Source organism: Lutra lutra, chromosome 17 (genome assembly GCF_902655055.1).
Source record: "Lutra lutra chromosome 17, mLutLut1.2, whole genome shotgun sequence".
In the NCBI taxonomy this organism is placed as follows: domain Eukaryota; kingdom Metazoa; phylum Chordata; class Mammalia; order Carnivora; family Mustelidae; genus Lutra; species Lutra lutra.
This window is the reverse complement of record NC_062294.1, coordinates 13,101,870-13,122,916: the sequence shown is the minus strand read 5'-3', so window position 1 is coordinate 13,122,916 and position 21,047 is coordinate 13,101,870. Positions and strand designations below refer to the sequence as shown.

At 46.6% G+C, this 21,047-nt stretch overlaps 1 protein-coding gene across 2 annotated transcripts in view; it reads left to right on the top strand.

Moving 5' to 3' along the window:
* HYDIN (HYDIN axonemal central pair apparatus protein) overlaps window positions 1–21,047 on the top strand; it is a 403,917-nt gene that overhangs the window by 258,625 nt on the left and 124,245 nt on the right. For both annotated transcript variants that reach the window (XM_047711407.1, XM_047711408.1), the window contains 6 exons: window positions 12,405–12,542; window positions 13,245–13,404; window positions 16,387–16,506; window positions 16,771–16,980; window positions 19,169–19,306; window positions 20,667–20,844. In XM_047711407.1, the coding sequence (XP_047567363.1) occupies window positions 12,405–12,542; window positions 13,245–13,404; window positions 16,387–16,506; window positions 16,771–16,980; window positions 19,169–19,306; window positions 20,667–20,844 (944 nt within the window). The remainder of the gene's footprint in view (window positions 1–12,404; window positions 12,543–13,244; window positions 13,405–16,386; window positions 16,507–16,770; window positions 16,981–19,168; window positions 19,307–20,666; window positions 20,845–21,047) is intronic.

The window sequence follows — 21,047 nt, the reverse complement described above, 5'->3', positions numbered from 1 at the left end:
TCCTGAGAGGCATCCAGATTCCTTTCCGTCCCTGACCTCACTCAGCAACCCATCACCAAGTGCTACTATTCTGCCTTCTCAAACCCCCTCCTTCCCATTTCCATGGTGATTATCCTAGTTCGGGTGCCGTCCTCTCTTCCCTAGACTGTGTTGATGCCTCCAGCAGGGCTTCATCACCCCCCAGGTAGCCAAGTGATGAACAGATCATTGCCTGGGTTTTCAGCCTTCAATAAGCACCCATGCTTCTTAGGATGAAGTACAAAATACCTACTGTGCTCGGTAAGGCTCAGCGTGGGCCATCCCTGTGTTCCTCCCTGGCTTCTCACTTCACTCTGCCCTCCCCATGTCAGCCCTTCCCATCCAGTGCGTTCCTGTTTAAGCCCGCACTCTCTACTGCAAGCTCTTCCCATGCCCTGCCTCACCAGCCCCTGCTCCCTTGTCAAGTCTCAGCCCTAGGAGGCTTCCGTGGGAAGCCATTTGGAGACCCTTCCCTACCTGACCTCTCCTTCATAGACTCTGGTAGCCCATCTCCTCCCGGACACATCACACTTGTAATTATGGCTCAGTGTCCGACGTCCCATCTGGCCCTTCAAACCCTCGAGGCCAGGGAACTCCTCTGTCCTATCACCTCTAGATCCCACAGCCCAGCACAGAGTGGGCAGCACAGAGTAGATCCTCAAAGGGTATTTTCTTTTTTTTTTTTTTTAAGATTTTTATTTTATTTATTTGACAGACAGAGATCACAAGTAGGCAGAGAGGCAGGCAGAGAGAGAGAGAGAGAGAGAGGAAAGCAGGCTCCCCGCTGAGCAGAGAGCCCAATGTGGGGCTCGATCCCAGGACCCTGAGATCATGACCTGAGCCGAAGGCAGCGGCTTAACCCACTGAGCCACCCAGGCACCCACAAAGGGTATTTTCTAATTTGTGACTGCTCCTGCCACGCCAGGTATTTGTGGCAAGGTATAATCATTTCATCACTGATCAAAGATTCTTCTCTGTCGGCTTCTTGGCATCTGTCAAATGGAAAGGTTCAAGGTATAAATGTCACCTTGATTAGAAAAAAAATGCCACTTGCCTTTTAGACAGGCTTTCCCTGCAGACAGTCTGAAAAACATAAGCCACTCATTGGCTAAAGGTCACTTTTATCAGGTGTCCCAACACTAACCTTTCTTTTCCAATTAGAATTCTCCTAAGCCTCACCATTAGTAAGAGAAACAGAAGCTTGGAAGAGGATGCCCAGACACTCTCACCATCTCTCCCTGTCCCACACATGTGTACACACACGCATGTGTGCATGGGTGTGACTTTGCAGGCAATCCTGACCGGGCCATTTAAAGCGTCTGTCTTGTTTGAGCATTTTTTTTTCCCAAGTTGCCCCTCATGTCACATAAAAGAGCAAAGAAAGAAACCACATGGACAAGCACGCTAAGAAAGCGCTGTCTCAGAGGAAAGCTGGGCACTGTCTAAGACTCCTGCTTCTCCCCGTGAGTTCATGAGCATTACTGGGTTCTGGACTCTGGTGGCTGATGGGCCAGGCCATGTGTACACACATACGTCATGAGGAAGCTGGGGTGAAAATTAAGGCATGGGTGTGTCTGTGGGTAAGAGCCAGCAGTAGGAACATGCCCCTTGGGTCTGTCTCTTTGGCAGAACTGCTCAGCTGGTGGAGAACACGCCGCTTCACAGCATCTGCAGGAAAGACACACCCAGGGCAGCCCACACGCAAAGCAGCCTTTACCCCTTGGAAGCCAGAGAGAGCCACGCGGATGAGGGCTCGGCTGCTGTCTCTGCCTCAGCTCAGGGCCGCAGGAGGCGATGCTGAAACTAGAGCACGTGGCCAAGTGGTCTCCAGTGACACTGTGGCCTTTTAAAAAAAAAAAATTATTTTTTTAATTTAAATTCAATTAATTAACATATAGCGTATTATTAGTTTCAGGGTGGAGTTCAGTGATTCATCAGTCTTCTACCCAGTGCTCATTACAGCACAGGCCCTCCTTAATGCCCATCACCCGGTTACCCTATCCCCTCACCCCCCTCACCTCCAGTAACCCTCAGTTTGTTGCCTATGATTTAGAGTCTCTTATGGTTTGTCTCCCTCTCTGACTTCATCTTCTTTTATTTTTCCCTCCCTTCCCCTAGGATCCTCTGCTTTGTTTCTTAAATCCCACATATGAGTGAAATCATACGGTGATTGTCTTCTTCTCATTTAGTTTACTCTAGTTCTATCCATGCCGTTGCAAAGGGCAGGATTTCAATTTTTGATGGCTGCATAGTATTCCATTATAGATATACACCACATCTTCTTTATCCATTGATCTGTCGATGGACATCTGGGATCTTTCCATGGTTTGGCTATTGTGGACATTGCTGCTATAAACATTGGGGTGCAGGTTCTCCTTCAGATCACTATATTTGTATCTTTGGGGTAAATACCCAGTAGTGCAATTGCCGAGTCTTAGGGCAGCTCTATTTTCAACTTTTTGAGGAACCTCCACGCTGTTTTCCAGAGTGGCTGCACCAGCTTACATTCCCACCAACAGTGTAGGAGGGTTCCCCTTTCTCCAGTGTGGCCTTTTTGTTTCCAAATCAGATTATAAATTAATAAATCAAGCACAGGGGCCTGAGGGCACCGAGCCTTGCAGCAAAGGAATGTGTGTAGTCCTCACATTGATTTTTCTGCGATGAGCATCATTTGTCCAGCATTGTGATTGGAAAAGGAAGGTGGAAGGACTGGGAGGAAGGTAGGGGAAGCCTCATTTCTGGATGCTTCCATCTATCTCCATTAATCCTCAATTTCTGTTGCCCCCAAAGTGGAACTGTTCTAAGACATATTAGCGGTCATTAGGGTCCTGGGCCATGGAATCGGATATGGCTAGTTAGAATCCGGGCTCTGTCCTCCTGGCCATATGACCCCATGCTCCGGTTTACTTCCATGTAAAGTGCAGATAACGTAGACACCTAAAAGAGATGTCGTGACAATCGAATGAGATGTGTCTGTGAAGTACATGTGTCTCCGAGATAAAAAAGAAAATCTGAAACTGGTGGCTGTCTTTCAGTTCTCCAGGGGTCGCTTCCTTTCCTTCATTACTTCACATCAAGTGCCACTAAGCAAAGTACTTCCCAGGACCCTAAAGCGTTGAAGCTACAGGGTCCTTAAACACCAAGATGATAGACCCAAACCCCTTTCTTTCTGACAAAGGGTAGAAAATCCTTTTCATGTCCCAGGCTGTGTTCACCAGCTGAAGCCAGGCAGCCCGGTGCACCTCCCTGTCCTCTTCACCCCACCTCTCCACAGCCAGGTTCTTTAGTTTTCTTTTGAAACAAAAACAGCTTTATTGATTGCCTGGGGGCATGCCCCAGGTATCCCTCTGTGCAGCTGTCCCAAGCTGCTCAGCGAGGCCTGCCCCATGTGACCTTGGACTCCCCTACCAGCAGACCTCTTGAAGTTGTGCCTATAATACATGCACAGTAAATGCCAGCCCCGACAGACACTCCTTTACTGAGGAAACTGAGGTGGCTAATGTTAATTAATGTTCATTCATTAAATGTTAATACCAGACCATGTTTGAGAAGCAGCATCCCAGGGGTGGCTTTGAGACCTTTTTCCTGAAATCAGTCTGAAGCCTGAAGCCTGAGGGTTGCAAATGCCTCTCTCTGGCCTAAGCTTCAGTCCCTTCCATAAATATCCCTCTCTGTTCCCCACCAACCCTGCATGCCTCAGAATGCTTGAAGCTCCTGCATTCACAGTTTTTTCTTTTCCACCTCCCAGAGAAGTTTGGATAAGCAATAAAAGCAAGCAGGGAGCCCTGGCACCAGAGGAAACGCAGCTCTGATGAAGGAGCAGAAGGGGCCAAAGTGGGAAGAGAAGCGGTGGCCTCAGCTGGCTGTGGGCACAACGCCAAGTCAAGCTCGAAGCCCTTCCAGGCCCCGTTTTTGCTTCTTAACTCTCCCCAACCTGTGTCTGAGCCAGGATAATTTCACAGCCCAAGGAATGAAGCCAGTGGGAATGGGGGCTATCCTCCACACCCTCCTCCTCATATCATCGTCAACTAGTGGCTTAAAACAAAATAATGTTATTCTCTTTCCGTTCTGGAGGTCAAGAGTCTGAATCCATTTCACACTGGCCGAAGCCAAGTGTGGACATGGCCAGGCTCCCTCTACTCCCTCCAGAGGCTCTAGGGAAAATCTAGGAATATCCCCCTTCTTGCCCTTTCCGGCTTCCAGAGCTGCATTCCTGGCATTCCTTGGATCCTGGCCCCTTCCTCCATCCTCAAAGCCCACAGCAGTGTCTTCTCATCATTCTCTTTCTGCTGAGATCACCACATGCCCTTCTCTACTCTCGACCGTAGTATCACACTCTGCCTCCCCCTTGTAAGGACAGCTGTGATTATACCATTGGCCTCACCCAGATCCATCGCCCCGTCGCAAGACTTTACTTAATCACATCTGCAAAGTCCCTCTTTTGCTACCCCAGGAAACATTCACAGGTTAAGGGGATTCCAACAGGGACATGTGGAGGATGCCCATTATTCAACCTACCAGACTCCCCAGCTCTGCCAGCCCCAAGCACTCATGCTCCCTCCACTCTCTGCCAGTCCAAATTGGCTTCTAAAAATGGATTTTTCAATACTGACTACCTTATAATGCCAGAAGGAACTTTTTGGTTCTAATTTTTAGCAAATGGGAGTCTAACTTTAAAAAAAAAAATGCCTTGGCCCTTGTAATGGAAAGTGTCTAGGTGTGGGCTTCAGGCACAGCTTGCACCAAGGTCAGGCAGTGTCACCTGGCCCTCCTGTCTCTCCCACCATCTCTTTGCTCTACCATCTGCTGTGTCAGCTCCACTTTCGGGCAGATCCCGCACACACAGTGGCAAGATGACTCACGAGCTCCAGCAGTGCCAGCTCTCATATGCCAGGTTCAAGTCCAGGGAGAAGAGGTAGAGCTCTTTCTCTGCAATGAGCACTGGCACATGTTTTGCTGCAACTCTCTGGCTGTGGTTGGTTCCTATGTCCATTCCTCAGCTGAGGCCTGGGGAACCCAGTGGTGCCCTGGAGTTGGACTGCAAGTGAGAGACAGGCTCATTGTCAGAGGGGAGCATGAGGCACCTGTGCCAAGAAAGGGATGCTGGATCCCAGGTAGCAAAGAGCAAAGATGCCCACCACAATGACCAATCAGATGCCTTGTGTTCCCCTGGTGAGTCTCAAGCCAAAGAAATGGACATCTGGTTATGAAATTTGGCAGCCGGTTTTTGGAAGGCTGTCTGAGGGACCCTAGCAGTGCCCCAGGGACGTGGTAAGCTGCTAGGCCCCTCAGACCGGAAAGGCAGTCCATGTGATGGCCCTGTGCCTTTTCCCTGCACTGTGGCCCTGTCACCATGGAGCACAGACTCCAGCTTCGAAGCACCATCACCTTCTCTGCTTCCGCAGCTTTGACCTTCCATGTGAACGACAACATCTCCATCTTTGAAACCTTAGGATCGGACCACCAATACAGTGAACAAATCTGTATCTTTACTGAGAGAAAAACCTCTTTTAACAGCCTTCCTGAGCAAAATGTGTCTCCCATAGCAATTATTTCCTGTAGATAATTGTGTCAGGCCAAACCTGCATAGTAAGCGCATGAGAGGAAGATTCTGTAGTTTTGACCGTGGAAGTAATGATAATTGTGTTGATCATGCGCCGGTCACAGTTACAGCCCCATTACGTATTTTAGCTCACGTCACGTGGCAGTCCTGGGAAGTATTAACATTCTTCCCTTGAAATTGAGCTCCCATAGTGGACCCAGACGCCGGGTGTGCACTGAGCGCAAAGCCCCTGCCTTGACCGCTGTCTTTACTGACATATCAAAGAGCATTTTTCTATATATCCCATTATTGGATATCCATCTTTCATTTAAATGAAGGTTCATTTAATGAAGACCCAAGGACCTCGGGAACGTGAGCACTGTCATGGCCTGTAGCGAGGTGGGAGGTACCCTAGAGGAGGACCGAACAGGACTTGCTGAGGGGCTGGCTGGGAGGAGGAAGAAAAGGCTCTGTCAAGGTCAGTGCCTGGATTTTCAGTTCAAGGAACTAGGTGAGTGGGAGATAGTGCTGTTGGGTGAGGAGAGAAACGTCCAGATTTGGCAGTAGAAGGAGAAAGAGGGTCTGGGCCTGGACAAGATGACAATAAAGGTCCGTGAATATGCACCCACCCCCACCACAGAATAAGAATCAGTGTAGAAATTAGGCTCCTTCAGCACAACCTGGTGGGTAGCCCAGTGCTACATGACACCGAGTAAACAATAGAAATAGTTTCCAGTGAGCAGGACTTCACAGATGCGCTTAAAAAAAAAAAAAAGTAACAGATTTGTAAATCTCTGTCATAGACACTTAGCTCCTCACAACTCATTTACAGATGGCCCTTAGCCCCATCTGTTCATTTAAGAACTTCTGGCAGAAACAGGGGATGGCAAAGATGAGGGTGGAAATGAGGAGTTCTTCTCAGTCCTATGACAACATGCGAGAAGTTTGTGGGATGTGCAGTTTTGTCGTCTTTGGTCTTTCTTCTTTCCACTCTGCTGATGAGCTGCTGGGGATATCAGGATAAGGTGCTTTCTCAGGTTAGCATTCTGTGGTTCAAGGAGGCCCAGGAAGGGGCCTCTGATTGGAAGAGTAGGCAGAATTAGAGGACTAGGCAAAGAAGGCTGAGAAAGAAGAAAGTGGCTACATAAACCAAGAAAAGGGAATTTGTTTTTAAATTACAGGGAAACAGTTCCATTTCCAGTAATATAGCGGGCTAAGATGCCAATTTAAATATACATATATTTATTTATTAAAAAATATATATATATACTTATTTTAAATTTTGAGGTCTGGATAAGCTAACAGGAATTCCCACAGAGAAAGTTCGAAGGAACATTGAACGTTCATATTAGTGTGCTATTTTATATTAGTTTGCTAGTTTACCTCAGACTGGAAGGCTAAAACAGAATGTATTTTCTCACAGTTCTGGAAGCTAGAAACCTGAGATCAAAGTGTTGGCAGCGTTGGTTCCTTCTGTGGGCCATGAGGGAAAGATCCGTTCTAGGCCCTCTTCTTGGCTTGGAGATGACTGTCTTCCCCTTGGGTCTTGCCTCTGTACATGTCTGTGGCCAAATTTCCAAATTTTATAATAATAAAGAGAATGTTGCCTCACCCCCCCATTATAAATGTGACATTCTTTATAAACTTAAGCCCCTCGTGAAAGAGAACAGTGTGAGGCCAGCCTCCAGCTAACCTGCTTATACTCCATGGTGATGCCCCCTAGAAGCTTCCCAGGCCTCCCTCATCAGACCTCCCACAGCCTGGATCCTGTAGCCCATCCACCTAGGATCTCCTCTCCTGCTATGATAGGCCAGTGAATTTATCTGACCCAGGGGTCAGATTAGCCTCTGGGACTGATGGGAAGACTGTAGCCATCTCTCAAGTCTGAGCTTCCAGAGACAAGTTCCTGTGTAGTGGGTCTGCAAGAGATCAAGGCCAAGAGCCTTTGAAGGAGAGCTTTGAGGGTGGAGAGGAGAGGAGAGGGTGGGCTTTTTGCTCATTTCATATTTAACTTAAGGTGATCAGTGGAAGGGATCCTGTTGTCTCCTTCTGTTTGCCGCCTTTTCATCCAATTTCCTGAGATACCACATACGTTACCCCATCGAGAAATGAACTGAGCTGTTTTTTATTTCAGTTTTGAGTGTTATGAAACTTTTCATCCTGCTTTAATGTTGCAACAGTAGAACTCCAGTCACCTTATTATAGATTCGTTCTTTTTAAGGCATCTTCCCAGTGCCTCCAGCGCTGGCAGAGGGTATCGGCCTCGTAGACGTTCAGTGTGAGCAAAGCTGGCTTCTAAAGAAATCAGTGGAAAGCGTCCGTGCGTATTTGAGCCTGAGTTAGGGCTATGTCTGCTTCATTCATTTAGTGATCTGATTCTTTAAAAGAGCCTACTTGATTTATCTATGTGTTCATTTTAATTAAAATGCCCCACAGCTAGCTACCTCTCCTAAAGACCCAACATTAAAAGAAATCAACTTGAAAAAAACCATCCTGTTTTGAAAGTATTTCTAAAGGGCTCTGAAACGGATTACAAGGGAGATTTCACAGCCTGCCTACCTGTTCTGCCGTCTTTCGAAGAGTATGTAGCAGTGGGGACACCTTCTGGAGCTTTTATAGAAGTGGCCATTTCTCACAGAAATCCCTCTGGAGAGCGTCAGGGAGATCTGGGTACATTCCTCCACCAGTCACCTTGCAGCAAAACTCTGCGGGAAGTCACTTCAAGGCAAGGTCAAATGTGGCTGGCTTTTCCTTACCTAGATTACAATCAGGATGGAACCCTCATCGTCCAAAAGAAGGGTTCTAGACAATACATTGTTCTCTATGTTGTGGCTTTCAATTACCCCTAAAATGAAAAAGCCTGTGAGTCACGGCCATGGGCCTGGCGTGGCAGACGTGACCAAGGAGAAGCCCTTACCCATTAAGGAGGTGGACTGTCCAGCAAACTGGTGAAGAGTGAGCTCTGGAGCCAGGCTAACTTACTGGCTCTCTGAGCTTCCATTTTGTCATCTGAAGACCGAGGACCATCGCCGTACCTACCTCATTGAGCTGTTGCGAAGCTTTAATCAGGCAGACCTTATCAAGTGTTTCATATAGTACCTGGTGGAGAGTAAGTGATGAGTGTGTTGGCTGCAGGTACCTACCTCGGGCCTGTTTTAGTCTGTTTGGATGCTGTACCAATCCAAGCACCACACATCCATCTCTCACAGTTCCGGAGGCTGAGAAGCCCAGCAGGTGACGCAGACAGACTTGGTGTCTGGTGAGAACTGATTCCTGGTTCGCTGATGGTGTCTTTCTGCTGGATGCTTAAGGTAGAAGGGCCGAGCTTGCTCTCCGGGCTCTCCTGGATAAGGGCATGAATCCCATCATGAAGCTTCTGCTTCATAATCACCTCTCAGCGGGCCCACCTCCTAATATCATCACCTTACAGGTTAGGACCCCAGCATACAAGATCTGGGGGGAACACAAACATTCAGACCATAGCAAGAAGGCTCTTGTTTGATGACCAATTTTTGCGACCTTCTTGCCACCATCTTCTTTGTCCTTGGTACTTGGCCTTGAGTGCACAGCAGAATCATGTTGGAAGCTTTTAAGTATCCTGACTCGAAGTGAATCAGATTCTCTGCAGTTGGGACTCGGGCATCAGCTGATGTTACAGTTCGGCACGTGATTCCAATGGACAGCTGCAGGAGGAACCACTGTTCTAGAAGCTTCAACTGCAACTCTTTTCGAGAACCTTTAAAAATATGATTTTACCCCCAAAGGTCTGGGGGGTGAAAGCTTGAACTTTGGCTACTCATTGATGTTCTGCCAATATCCCCCTTAGCATAGGTAACCAGTTGGAAGCATTCTGGGACACAGTCAAGTCAAAGGGCTAAGGCAGGCTGCTTTCATAATGGGTATGTGTCTGCACTTTGCTTCCCTTTCTCATGTACCAGAGCTGGGACGAGATGGTAGGGAAGGCACTGAGCCAGCCCCATCTGTCATTTGCTTCCCGATGTGGGAGGTTCAGCAACTGTAAGACTACAAAGCCAGGCAATAAATAAGGAAACATGTTGGGACTTGGTGCCTAGAGGGGCTCAGGAACTTGCCTACTTTTCACTTGACTTAAAGCAATGATTACAGTCTCCACTTAGAGATAGAAAACAGGGGCCAGTCTAATGTGGAGCAGGCTTGTGATGAGTGGAGTTAGAGGAAGGGAGGGAGGCAGGGAGGGAATTCATCTGAATTCCAACAATGAAGGTGTTCCCCAGTCAGCTGAACACAAGAGCAGCTCAGCGCCTTGGACTTCTGCCCTGACTCAAGCACCCTGCTGAGGGTCCAGTGTAAGCCTCAAACAATCAGGTGAGGGGGACTCTATCACCGACACAGTAGCCAGGTGACATAGTGTGTGAACGGGGAAGCCAGAGTTCGAACCCGGGCTGTCTGACCCCTCCCACCCCTGGCCTTGAACTGAATCACTGGGCACTCCACTCGTCTTGCTGTTGGAGTACTCTTATTCTGAATGATACCCGTCCCTATGTCTCTGACCCTGACCCACTGGCCTCTGGGTCCCTTGAAGCAAGATTTGGCTTTCTGATCTTTGATAAGCATGCAGTGCTGCGGTGGTCTCCCTAGAAACGGAGTCAGAGACGCTGATTCTTGAGCAGGTGCTTATCAAGGGAGGCTCTCCGGAGAAACTGTGAGAGAGTAAGAAAAATGAGCTAGGGCAAGGGGAGAACTAGGGCATCTGCCCGACCCCGTGGAGAGCTCTGGAGTGTAAATTGCCTCTGAGTCTGTCCCAGTCAGAGCCCTCACTCTCATCTAGCTATCCTAGCCTACAGGCGGTACCCTAAGGGGAGGGAGGGCATAACCTTCCAGGCATCTCAGGGTCAGGGAAGGCAATGCCTACCAACGAGCCAGAGAAAGGGGCAGCCGACACCCAGAGCTTCCAGTGAGTGGGGGCATCGTTCTGGTGAGAGAGGTGTAACAGTACGCCAGCTACAGCTGTCAGTGTGTATATCCATACATATGGCAACACATGAGCCAAACAAACACCTTTAGTCCAGTCAGGGGTGGTTTTCACCCTTTGTGGGCACACTCCCAGAATCCAGGTGCAATGAATCACTAGATTAGAGGTCACTGTGTCTCCTGCAAGGCTGCTCCCCACCCCACACATGCCCACCAGCCACCCGGAGACCGTGGCTGCCTGCCCCGACGCCAGCATGCAACCAACACACACCCTTCGGTCTCCGCGTATCACCTGGACCACGGCACAGCATCTCAACTGAAACAAACATGTTTGAGCCGTTATCCCTGCTTCCGGTGAAGGGAGAAGAGCAAAAAAGACTGGAGCACTTTTAAAGTCTGCAGCACAAAAGAGTGTTATCAATCCTAACTTACCTAAGAGTTGAAAATAAAATAGGAGGAGGGGAAGCCTCGGGGTCCAAACCAGTGTGGCTGACGGACAGGGTGTCCAACGTCCATGTGATCTGTCCCAGCTAAAGGGAGGGTTTCTTTCCTGGCTTCTCTGGGGATGCTTGTATGGGGAGCTCTGGAATTGGAGCAATATTGATTTTCCTTGTTTGCTATGTACGCTCTTTTAAAAATAACTGAACCTAATCCTCTTGGGGTCAGTATAACAGGAAAGTAATCATCTGTTCCTGAGGGTAAAATGAAATCTGATCCCCCAAACCACCAACATTCTATTTCAGTTTTTTTGGAGCAGATTTTTTATTTGAATGATAAATTAAAGCCTTCACTATGACAAAGGCTTCACTGTCTCCTTATGGCTTCGTATGTGAGCAGTGGGGCCACTCTCCCAGGCTCCTTTGTTTGTCTCCAAAGACCTCTCACTTCCAATTCTTCAGGTATCACGATCCACGGAGGTGTTGTTTGTCCTCAGGTCTGCAGACACACTACAGCATTGAATTTTTCCTTTACAGATATTCCCATAGGCACTTTTTTTTCCCCCCGTGCAGCACAACATCCCAGGAGTGCGCAAATGTTGGATGAGAGAGTGCTATTATGTGGGGCAGCTCAGCCGAGTCTCCCTGGGCATCTCTGCTGACCTGGGGTGATTTAATGAGTGCTTGGAATCGTCCTCCGCTCATCAGCACTGGCCCTTGCTGGGAAGCCTGAGTGCTAGCCTCCTATTAATTATCAGTGCCAGTCCTTAGCCATCGTGATGCCATTCCTACCCACCGTGGGTCCTAAATCTGGCTATACATTAGAATCACCTGGGAAGGCTGTTAAAAATTGCACTCCTGGGCCCTGTCTGAGACCTGCTGAATCAGAATTCACCCAAGAATGGGGTTCAGGAATCTTTATTTTATTGAGCTTTCCAGCACCCAGCCCAACATGGACCCTTAGCCAAAAACGGTGTGATTTCAGTGTAAGAGAATGTCAACTTGAGACATCTGGCCCACAATAAACCGCAACGGAAGCTCATGGAAGAAGATGAAAGGAGCTTTTGTGCTCTTCTCCAAGGTCGTAGGGAGTGGGGTGGGTGGGGTTCGGGTGGAGGTACAGTGCAGCCCTGACAGGTGGTGGTGGCTGGTTCTTTCTTCGGAACGCAAGCCCCTGACTTAAGCTTTGGCTGTCGATGCATCTGTTTCTAAGAGGCACCACCTCAGAGGCTGCGATCTGCAGTAACCAACTGTCATCCATACAGCTGGAAAAGGAGCCAGGCCCCTCCGCTCACTAACGTTCCTTTGATTTCAGAATCTTGGTAGATTTGGATAACCGACCATTTGCGCTACTTGTCTCTGCTTGACCCTGCACTATAAATTTCCACTGAGCACAGGCTGGGAAAAGCTGACGCGTGCCTATGCCCCGCCCCCCCCCCCCCCCCCCGCCTTTGTAGGTTCGTGTCATGGCCGAGGAAGGCCTACATTGGCCCCCTGTCCCAGGCGGAGTCCATCCCACTCACCTCGACTTCTGCCAGCTCGCAAGCAGTGCCAGCGACAGAGTCCCCTGAGATGGATCTAAACGATTTTGTTAAGTAAGTGCAAATGCAAAGCCAGATGGTGTTTTTAAAATAGTAATTTCTTTCTTCCACACTGACTTACGTTCTCAAACTCATCCCTTATTTATTCAACTGGCCACTCACTAGTCAACATTTTAGTGAGGGCTTTCTGCGCATGACGCCCTCGACTGTGCCTCTGGAATAGAGTAGAAAATCATTTCTGCTCCCAGGAAGTCACAGCCTCCTGAGCCCTGGAGGACTAAGCCCTTCCCATCACACTGCTCTCTCCATCCGTCCAAGGTCTGCAGCCAGGGTCAGGTCAAGTGTAGCAAGCTAAAAAGGATATGGCAATTGGCCAAACAGTATATCCTCACAATAAAATGCTCCAGTAAATAACGGAAGTTAACATGGAGCTCTGGGGACACAGCAAATTGTCTGGAGAATTGCTAGAGCTTCCCAGAATTTCTCATAATTTGGACATAGGCTCAGTAGGCCAGGAAAGAAGGGTTGGAGTCTATGGAAAATTGGCCAGCCTGATGTCCCAGAGTCCATGTTTGAGGGCAGGGAGTAACAGCACTGCCCAGCTGGCCTCTTGAGAAAAGCATCCTTTGAGTGAGAACCCGCTTATCTTTTGGGGTGCAATAGGGGAGAGAGGAAGGTGGGTCTACAACGTAGCTGAATACCGTGTTGTGATGATTGCTAAATGAGTTATTCAACACATCTCATTCAACTCTCCAGGACTGTCCTCACAGATGAAGGTGTCGGGTGTGAAGAAAGAGAAAACAAGAAAGTACAAGTGCCCACCGTGGTCATCTCCGATGTACAGTTTTCAGTCCACAGCATGTCTTGGCAAGCCGAGGGTCCTTACTCTAAAGGAAAAACAGAGGCAGGAGCAATGGCAAGTGTCATGCTGGGGTTTGGGTGGGATGAGGCTGGGGAATGCCATCCGGATCACTTCCAAAACGAACACCCCCAGAGCCAGCATCCCACTGAGAGCCACACACCTCAGCACATAGATTTTTCTCTTTAATGAAAAAGCTGGTTATCTGTAACCCAAGGCATTCTTCCCAGCTCCTAGATAGAGCCTACAAAAGGAGAAAGATTCTCCTCAGTCATCCCATAGTGAAAACAAAGGGGAGAGCAAGGGATTTTAAAAATTCATACCCTTGGGACGCCTGGGTGGCTCAGTTGGTTAAGCGGCTGCCTTCGGCTCAGGTCATGATCCCAGCGTCCTGGGATCGAGTCCCGCATCGGGCTCCTTGCTCAGCGGGGAGCCTGCTTCTCCCTCTGCCTCTGCCTGCCACTCTGTCTGCCTGTGCTCACTCCCTCTGACAAATAAATAAATAAAATAAAATAAAAAAATTCATACCCTTAAATTCTTCTAGAAGGATGGCCTAAGGAAATCATAGGAGATATAAAGATTTAGGTACAACGATGTTTGTCACAACACTTTAGAAATAGCAAAAAAAATTGGAAAAATATATTAGCATATCTCCATGGACAATATAAAATCTTTTAAAATAGGGTTTGTTGGGACATCTGGGTGGCTCAGTAGGTTAAGTGTCTTCCTTCAGCCCAGGTCATGATCCCCCGCCCTAGGATTGAGTCCCACATTGGGCTCCCTGCTCAGCGGGGAGCCTGCATCTGCCTCTGTCTGCCACTCTCCCTGCTTGTGTTCCCTCTTTCTCTCTCTCTCTCTGGCAAATAAATAAATAAAATCTTTTTTAAAAAATAAAAATAAAATAGAGTTTATCTCCGTAGTGGCAGAGTGGGAGTAAGCAAGCATTTTCATGCTTTGTAGGTAATTATGAACTGGCATAGCCTCCATGAAATATGATTTGGAGAGTGTATCAAAATTTAAAATGCACAGTTGTTCTGCTAGGATACTCTTCTCTGGATACGCCTTTATGCTCTCGTAGACATGGACTCTCCTTGTACACTGAAGCTTTGGTGGTAAAAGTAAGAAAAATTGGAAACAACTTTACTCCATAGTAGGAGTATTATTGCTAAATAAACCAAATTGTGGCTGCACAAAGCAATACTAGAAAATCTTTTTTTTTTAAAGGCAAAAGATTTATGTGGTCTGAAGAAAAACCAGAGTATTAAAAATCTTTTTTTAAAAAAATGAGGAAGTTCTCTAATACTGATTTAGAGCAGCCTCTGATATATTGAGTAAAAATAAATCCACGTTCTGTATTTATTTTTTTATTTTAATTCCAATAGAGTTAGCATACAGTGTTCATAGCTTCAGGTGTACAACATAGTGACCCAACGATGTGGGTTGCACACTATGTTGTCACTATGTGACTCAACAAGTCTCTTCATGACCCAGTGCTTGTCGTGTGAAGTGTGCACTTTGTCCTCATCCCCTGTTTCACCCATCCTCCCACCCATCTCCCTTCTGGGAACCACCTGATTGTTCTCTGTGGTGAAGAGTCAGCCTCTTGGTTTGTCTCTTCTTTTTTTTTTTTTTTTTTTGTAGAATTGCTTTGTTTCTTAAATTCCACATATGAGTGAAATCAGATAGTTTTTGCCTTTCTCTGACTGACTGACCTCCTTAGCATTATACTCTCTAGGTCATTCCATGTTGCTGCAAATGGCAAAATGTGATTCTTTTTTAGGGCTGAGTAATATTCCATTGGTGGTATATATCACCCCCCCTTCTTTATCCATTTGTCTATCAGTAGACACTTGGGTGCGTCCATAATTTGGCTATTGTAAGTAATGCTGCAGTAAACATGGGGGTGCATCTATCCCTTTGAGTTAGTGTTTTCATATTCTTTGGGTAAATACCCAGTAGTGGAATTACTGGATTATATGACGATTCTATTTTTAATTTTTTGAGGAACCTCCACACTGTTTTCCATTGTCTGCACCAGTTTGCATTCCCACCAACAGCCCACAAGGGTTCCTTTTCCTCCACATTCTCACCAACACTTATTGCTTGTGTTTTTTGACTGTAGCCGTTATGACAGATGTGAGGTAAGAACCAATTGTGGTTTCGATTTGCATTTCCCTGATGACGAGTGCTGATAAACATCTTTTCATGTACCTGTTGGCTACATGTTCTATTTTTAAAAAGTATGTTAGGTGATCCTTGGGAAGAATATTTAGTCACATGGATGGCAGCACTCTTATCAACTGACAAGTCAGAACACAGACACATACCCTTATATAAACACATTATACGCCCACACATATATACGTATAACTTAGTGTAACTTAATAATTGATTTATATTTCTCTTTGAAGCTTTCTGTGTTTTCCAGATTTTTAGAATATATGTGTATATGTAAAACAGTTGTCTTTTATATGTTTTCTTTTTTCTATGTTCAAAGAGGTTTGTCCTAGAAAACTCAACAATACAGAAAAATGAAAGCAATAATTTCCTCACAATGCCACCACTTATTGGAAAAGTGCTACCGCAACTTTAGCAGACAACCTCCCAGCTAACTGTTTGATCTCTGAATGAATTTGCACATGCTTATACCTTCAGGTGTGATCCCTGGGTGCATGCAATTGTACATAAGTGGAACTGCTTTTTCACTCCATAATACGTTGTGCATTTGATTCCCAGTCCCGAAATATACACTGAGTCTTCCTCCGTGGATGCAGGTGCCACACCCTCTCCATTTGAAGTGATCCCCCATTGATAGGCATTTCATTTGCTTCCAAAGTTTTGCTGTTTTAAGGAGTTCTGCAGTGCACATCCTTATACATGTATTTTGGGCACTTGTCCATTGATCTCTGTAGGGGGGAAAATGTGCCATTTTTAAGGTATGAACAATATACTTCAGTTTTCTGTCACTGAGCGGGGAGCAGCACATGGAGGACCTGTCGTGAATGCTTGCTAGCTTTTCCCCACACCTCTAATTTCTAGGGATTAAACCTCAACTCTGATGAAACAGAAAAAACAGACCCAAACCCGAGCCAGGTGGAGGTTCAGGAACCCCCATGGATCCTGGAGCGGGAAGAAATATTTTCCATCGGGATCGAAGAAGTAAGTAACACCTTCTGGGCCCTGAAGTCACTTGAGACTGACTCTGCTTGCTGAGCCCCTGCCCCAAGTTGGAAACGTAAACCTTGGCAGACCACTGTGCCCCCGATTGTCATGACTTACGTGCAGGGTGCTGGGCGAGCCACCTTTCATGGGGTCAAACAAGATAAGGTCAGGAATTAACCCGTAAATTGACTAAAGCTTACCCTACCTTCATCCTGGCTGAGGCCCTCCCGCAGGGTGACTTACCGGTGTTTGGTGTTCCAGGTGTTTGATATTCTGCCCCTGTACGGAGTGCTGCAGCCACACAGTAGCCATCAGATGTCATTCACCTTCTACGGACACTGTGACATCATTGCACAGGCTAAAGCCCTGTGCGAAGTGGAAGGAGGTCCCACCTATGAGATAATGCTGAAGGGAGAGGCTTCCCTGGTCAACTATTCCTTTGACACCAAGGATATTAACTACGGGTTACAGGTATTGCCAACTACAGGGAGGGGACTTCCCGGTTTCTCCTCAAACATCGCACACAGTTCTGTGCTCTGATGTCTCCTGGAACCTCGGATCTTCACAGTCTCGCCACCACCCCAACCTTGATCCCTGATCTGCCTCCCTAAACCTGATCATCTCACCGCCCGCTGTTGGCCAGGCATTTTTCAGCTGCTTCTCTGTCTCCTGGAATTCATGTTAAATCCCTTCCCTTGCAATCCAGAAGCCCACGCCGACCCCTGCTTTTCTTCCAACAGCACCATCACCTTCTCAGCCCCTTAAGCTTACCATCTCCAAGGCATTTGCCGCTGCGCTCTCGCTACTCGCTACCGCCTCTCCATCCTTACCAGCATTGGGGCTTTCGAATTCATCTAGTAGAATCCCTAGGCATCAGTGTGCCCTTCCCATGGCTACTGAGGTTCTCAGGGCTCGGGGGCTTCTCATGCCGGTCCTGAGATAGGACAATAGTTAGTCCCGCTCAACCCATAACGTGTGCATGTGTCCCTCAGGAATCTGCTTCCAGGGCAGATTCTGATTCAGTAGGTCGGGGTGGGGCCTCGAGAAAGATGACTCTCTCAAGCAGTTCTGTCAAGCTCCCAGGTGAGGCCGAGGACCCCACGGAAGAAGGGATTACACCGCTTCTGCCACCAACCCATCTACACAGCACTGCTACACAGACTTTCCCAAACCTGCATTTTCATCTTCTCAAGTCCCACAACAGTTAACTCCAGCAGCATTTGGGAAAGCAAGATAGTATTGAGAAAGGAGTGTGGTTTTATAGTCAGAAGAACTGGGATGTCACCCCAGCCTGACTTCCTACTCGGAACCTTGAACATATCAAGACCTCTCCAAGCCACAGTGCCCCTTGTCTATAAAGTAAGAGTGGGGTGGCAGTGCCTGTCTCCTAGGTGGTCGTGGTCATTTAAGTAAAGTATCTGGGCAGTCCTGTGCAGGGGGCAGGGAAGCCTCCAATCCCGAGGCCCTTTCTCTGTCACCCATTGGATCAGAGTCAAGCTCTTCTACCTGGGTGAGGGTCTCCTAAGCCCCTCTATTAACTGATGCTCCTTATAGATTAAATTTCATTTATTACAGTTTCCCCTTCAAGCCCATTCATCCATTTGTGACCAAACTAGTTTACACGCCGACCCTACTACTTCCCAGCCCTCCCTGCCCCAATACTTCCTCTTATATTATCCCTCTTGTCTACTCTGCTAACCCCAAGTCTCACAAGCTATCAGACTCAGCCCCCCTCCATTCTCTACTTTTTTTCCTCTTACTTCGCATTCTCTTAGCATTTAGGTATATTCTTTGCCATTAAATAATGTACATTCTAGTTTTTGGTTTAGAATAATTGTTAATTCTATGTCTGTACACCTTCTTTTCCCAATTAGATTTGTATTATGTACTCAGAAACCATATCTCCTGCCAAATTATAATGGGAATTAGACACCCCCCCCCATTATACAGCTCCTGCATGTAGAATTACTGAATTGTGGGTGTGCGTGTGTTTATAGGTTAAACATTGTGCCTAGAAGCAATTCACCTGACTCATGTTGAAACTTTGTCCACTGGGTTGGCCGAATGGAATTCTCTTTCATTCTTTATCTCCAGAGTCTTCTGGGCAAGTAATTCTGGCTCAGCTTAGAGTGTACTCTTTGAAACAGCCAGTTCTTCCCCTAGCTTATCCCAAGAACCCCCAAAGTGGCCTCAGTCTGTGGTTATTGGCCCTGCTGATTAGCTGCTGAGCTGTGTTAGTAAAATCTCAAGAAAAAAGAGTATGTTTTGCCAATTGCACCATGTCTCTCCATATAAATAGAAAAATCCTAATTCTGAATGCAAACCTCATCCAAAATATAAATATTAATATGGGAAAGTTTACTTTTAAGATCCTCCATTATGAGTCTCTGTAGTGCAGAGGGTTAGACACCCTCACACGTGGCCCCGCTAACCTGAACTTGTCGTCAGTAGAGCTAACGTGGAGCCAGGCTTCCAGAGTCTGGTACTCCTCCCGCCCCAGGGACCACCTTGGTGACAGTAAAATGTGCATTGGCCAGTGTCTAGATCATGAAAAATGAAATCTGTGTCTGTGAGGCTTACTTGTCCACTGCCCTTTGCCAGGATAATAGCAGCATCCCAAAGGGTGGCTGACGTCAGCCCCTCTCCTTCTCATCTCCAGCTGTTCGACCACATCTCAGAGAATGAGATCACACTGAGGAACACTGGCAAAGTTGGCTTTGAGTTCAAGGTTCTGACTGACCACCTGTCTTCACCAGACCACCTTCTGCCTGGGGTGCCCCTAATCCTGCCCGTTTCGGTAAGTAGCCTCCTTGCCTTCGATGGCTGTGGGGCAATGGTAGGGAGGACCCAAGTTCAAACCTGCAAGCCACACACCCGTGGAATGTGGGATTATGTTAGACATTCACTGCCAGGATGATGGGTGTGATTTTCTTTTTAACAACAAATAAAGAGTTCTCAGAAACAATCAATCAATCAATCCAAGCACTTTACTCATTTATTAAGCAAGGATTTATTGAGTTTTGCATGAGCCAGGCACTGCCCAGGCACCAGGGATTCCTCTGTGAACAAGAGAGTCTAACCCAATGGTTTGGTTTTTTTTTCTTTTCTTTTTTTTTTTTTTTTCATGATTATAAGAATGGTTTGTTTCCACTCACAACCTCACAATTCCCTTGTAATTCCTTGAAGCCAGGGGCCTCCTCCCCACTTGGGCTTACTCTTTCCTTTTTAAACTACAGTTTTATTACTCCTGGGTGCATCCTTAAACTGCTTTTAGTTTATGAATTTTTCCAAACTTTTAAGCACCCGCTATGACCAGGCACTTTCTTGCCACTGGGGATGGCATGGCATAGTAAACAAAACAGACAAATACACTTGATCCCAAAACTTGGACATTTTGCTTTATCAAATTATCTTTATCTAGAGTTTTATGAAAATGGCACTGGTAATGGCATCTTGTGCCTTTTGCTTTTTTTTCACTCAATATTGTGTTTCTAAGACCAGCGTACATTGTTGCATGTAGCTGTAGTTCATTTATTTTCACCATTAAATAATATCCCTTCTTTAACTATATTGAAAGCAGTCTTTCTTTTTCCTGTCAGAGAACATTTGGGATTTTTTTTTTCCCCCTAAAATTTTGCTGTTACAAACAATTCTGCTACAAATATTCTCATATCTGTCTCCTGGTGTACATTTGGAAACGTTGTCCTGGGGAATTTTCCTAGGAGTTAAATTTCTGGGTCATGGGCTTTGCATGTGTTCAATTTTGATAAGATTTTTCACAGTATTTTTTACCTCCCCCTCACCACTGGCATTACCACCGGACATATATAAGTTTCTTTTGATATATGTTCTCATCAAAATTTGGTCCTTTTTGACAATATGTCATTTTTTAAAAATTCATCATGTTCCTAGTTTCATTTCCCTGATGGTTTAAGAGGATGAGTCTCTCTTAATGCATTTATTCCCCATTCATATTTCCTCTTTTATGAAATACCCATTCACATAGACTACCTACTGTTCTCTTGCTTGTCGCTTTCACATATCTTCATGTGACTGAACGGAGGGTAAGCAGCACACCAGGCCTGTGGGACTGTCCTGTCCCAGAAGCAGGGTCCATTGTAAATATCAACATTCTCTCTGGTCTTTGTGCTGTGTAGGGTTTTATCAGTTCACATCAAGAGCAGGAGCTGAAGGTTTACTACTTACCTGGAGTACCTGAGGTCTTTCAGAGGAGTTTCCAGATACAGATTGCACACCTGGACCCAGAAAACATCACTCTGCATGGAGAGGGAATTTTCCCCCGAATCTGCCTCGATCTCCCCAGGAAACTCTGCGGTATTACTACCCCCATAGAATTTCCCCACTGGGGTACAAAAGATGCATTCTGCTTTGTTTATTCGAAGGTTGAGTGGCACTCCCATTATTTGCTTAGCGGTCTTCACTAGTTTCCTTCTGTGTGATTCCACAATTACAAAAAAAAAAAAAAAAAAATCGAATTGAAATTGACCTGGGGACCTGAGTTTAATGAGACAGGATAA